Source organism: Lutjanus erythropterus, chromosome 11 (assembly GCF_056507025.1).
Source record: "Lutjanus erythropterus isolate fLutEry1 chromosome 11, fLutEry1.hap2, whole genome shotgun sequence".
In the NCBI taxonomy this organism is placed as follows: Eukaryota; Metazoa; Chordata; class Actinopteri; order Lutjaniformes; family Lutjanidae; genus Lutjanus; species Lutjanus erythropterus.
In genome coordinates, this window is record NC_139327.1 from 4,913,961 (window position 1) to 4,917,224 (window position 3,264).

Below are 3,264 nucleotides of genomic sequence, written 5' to 3' on the forward strand. Positions count from 1 at the left end.
AATCTAAACTTGTCACAACCATAGCTTTGCCATATTATAACAACATAATTCGTTTGAATAACGTGCACAAAGAAGAAACAATGCGTAAAAATCTCGCGAGAGTTTCACAAATCTAGATTTCCCTTGTAGACACGACTCTGTCATCATTACCACATCTTCCTGTCCCATTTGTAGCAAACACCTAGCTAGCTAGCTTTTGTCACAATGTTCCCTTACTCAATCCACAGAATTCATATGTGGAGGTAGAGTAGCTGATATGAAAACAAGTGTTTTGTATTTAATACACTATAATACGCGGTGTGGGACAGGCTCCGCCCATCTGTAGAGGTAAACAAATATATCTTCGTCACCTAACGTGAATCAGCTGGCATACAGTAGGCCATCGTCACCTTACTGGGGAAGTCGCTTGTAAATGGAAATATCTAGCTAACGGTAATCTTTCGCAATGAATTGCCGCTCAGAAGTTCTTGAAGTAACAGTGGAGGCGAGGCAGGTAGAAGAAGCTATGCTGGCTCTGCTACACACCATTTTACTGCATCGCAGCACCGGGAAATTTCACTACAAAAAGGAGGGCACCTACTCCATCGGTACGGTGGGCACACTGGACATCGACTGCGACTTCATCGATTTCACCTTCGTCAGGGTGTCCTCTGAGGAGCTGGACAGAGTGATCAGGAAAGCTGTGTCTGAATTCAAGGTAATTAGTGGTTTCAGCCTGTGATTGTTGACTGTCATGCACGAACAGGCCTATAATTTGGAGATTTTGTGGAGTGCTTTGGCTACAGGATGCTTTGACAAAGTTCTAATCCATAAAGCCAAAGCAGAAGAATATGTACGAGAATACGATTGTGCAACAACTAGATTACAATCAAAACACTATCTTTAACAGGGCCCGACTGATACTGGATTTTTGAGTCAGATGCCAATGTTAGGGAGTAAAAAAAATTGATATTGATATATTGACTGATTTAGCAATGATCCCTCAAATGTGGTTATGAAACACTTGTGGAAGTATTTTACAGTTAAACAATAAACCTTCTTGTCCAAAATGATACTAGAGAACTGAAACAGTGAGCTTTCACTGGTATTTTTTAATAAATACTAAAAACCAGACATTAAAGACATGAATTAAACTTGAATTAAGAAAAAGGATCAAATATACACTAAAATCTAAAAATAACCCGCATTATGTTCTGTGAAACAAAGATACCAATAAAATATAAAGAAAGCCAATAAGGCCAACCAATAAATCAGTCAGGCTCTAATCTTTGATAATAAATCTTTAGTAAGATGGAACACTCCCTTTCCATTTGTAGAATAAAATATTTGCTTTCTCATGCCTCCATCTCTCACTTCAGTGATCCAGAAACTGAGACAATATCTAATACACACAAACTCATGTTATAATTTTCATGTTTATTATTGGGATAGAAGCAGTGTGTTGATTGAAGGTAATTGGTGGTTTAAACCTGTGATTGTTGACTGTAATGCATGGGCCAGCCAGTAATTTGATGATTTTATCATGTGCTTTGGTTACAGGATGCTTTGAGCAACTCTGGCAGCGACGGCATGGGCCAAATCTCCCTGGAGTTTTACCAGAAGAAGAAGTCACGCTGGCCTTTCTCTGATGAGTGCATCCCCTGGGAGGTGTGGAGCATCAAGGTCAACGTTGTCAACCTGGCCAACGAGCAGGAGAGACAGATCTGCAGGGAGAAAGTGGGCGAGAAGCTGGGCGAGAAGGTGATCAATGTCGTCGAGGTCATAAACCGCCACGAGTATCTGCCAAAAATGCCCACCCAGTCTGAGGTGGACAACGTTTTTGACACCAGTCTCAAAGACGTCCAGCCGTACCTTTACAAAATCACATTCCAGATCACTGACTCTCTGGGCACCTCTGTGAGCACAACAATGAGAAGGCTGATTAAAGACACCCTGGCACTGTGAGGATGCTCCAAGGTCTGGATGATTTTATCCATAACTGTATCCATTGTCATGCCTGGGAACTCTTCATGCTCAGAAATACAACTTGTCAGCTCTGTTCCTGCTACAGTTAAGCAGTATCGGTGTAACCACCTAACTGGTGGCTTTTTGACGTTTCTGCTGTGGTTCTTGATTTTGTGATGTTTGTTTTCAAGATATTTTGCAAACCTTTTCTTTCCAAATTGTCTTCACCTTCCACAATCTAGAAATGCATCTTGAACACAGTAGCAAAGAGCACTATATATCAGTTAAATTCTTTCAAAAGTTGTGTTGCTGATAATGTAAAATCTGTAAATTATTGTAAATCTTTAACAATAAATATTGTTCAGTGAACAGATTGTAATTATAGTGAACAATCATGGCTTTTTCAAAATACAGATTGGTTCTGTAATCCTATCAAAAACTATCAAATCTTGAGCTAGAATCTAGAACATTGAGCTTTGGGAAACAGTGATATTTTTCACCATTTTATGAAAAAACAACTCATTGATTGATGGTTAATGATTGAGTAAGTAAAAGTATCTGGTAATGAAAATAATTAGTCACAGCCCTACAGCAAATACAAAGTCACAAGACTGGGTCATATAAAAACATAAAATCTGTGTTTTGGGAACACATTTCCTCATCTATGTGAAAACTTCCTCTTTGTGGAGAGAGTGACCTTACACATGGGGTAGAACAGGATTTCCAGTTGGCCAATTTTCCAAATTAAAGCAAACCTCCTGCTAAGTTCCCTCCTGAGTTTCCAGCCAGAAATTGTCACGGTGGCCCACAGCTTGAAAAACATCCCCTGCCCTGGCTCAGGGTTGTCTGCCAACAGGATGATGCGTGTGTCCGTTTTCACACACTGTAGTTCCTCAGGTAGATTCAGCAACAAGCTTCGATTTGCCTCACTAGTGACACTGATGAAAGCAGCAACTGGTTGTTAATTTTCTGTGGTTTACAAGTGTGTAAAGGAAATATACAATGATTGACACTGAAAAATGTCAAATTTTAGGTGTGATTGATTTTCAACATAATCTGATGTTTCATCTACACAGTCAGTAATATAAACCAAAAATCTTTTAATATATGAAATGAAACAATCCCGTCATCATGTTTGTTCAACTTCTGACATCAGAATAAGTGAGCATTAAATATTCACAATCAAAACATAGCCTAGAATCAAAGTTAATTTGAACAGCTTGTAAAATAAAGTCACAATATACATTGATTGCTGTGGGTATAAGGATTTCTGTAAACTTTATTTTGCTCTAAACTTATTTTTTGCAGTTGCATTTATAG

General features: G+C 38.8%; 1 protein-coding gene across 1 annotated transcript; it reads left to right on the forward strand.

The window, feature by feature from the left end:
* The first annotated feature begins 185 nt into the window (after positions 1-185).
* atg101 (autophagy related 101) lies at positions 186-2,323 on the forward strand. Its single transcript, XM_084730538.1, has 2 exons — positions 186-697; positions 1,540-2,323. Exons 1-2 carry the CDS (start codon positions 446-448, stop codon positions 1,942-1,944), a joined length of 657 nt encoding a protein of 218 aa, XP_084586664.1. The 5' UTR covers positions 186-445; the 3' UTR covers positions 1,945-2,323.
* Positions 2,324-3,264: the final 941 nt, after the last annotated feature.

Coding starts and splice junctions, on each gene's coding strand:
- atg101 (XM_084730538.1), top strand. CDS start 446: ATGAATTGCCGCTCAGAAGTTCTTGAAGTAACAGTGGAGGCGAGGCAG. Junction 698..1,539: donor AAGCTGTGTCTGAATTCAAG/GTAATTAGTGGT, acceptor CTTTGGTTACAG/GATGCTTTGAGCAACTCTGG.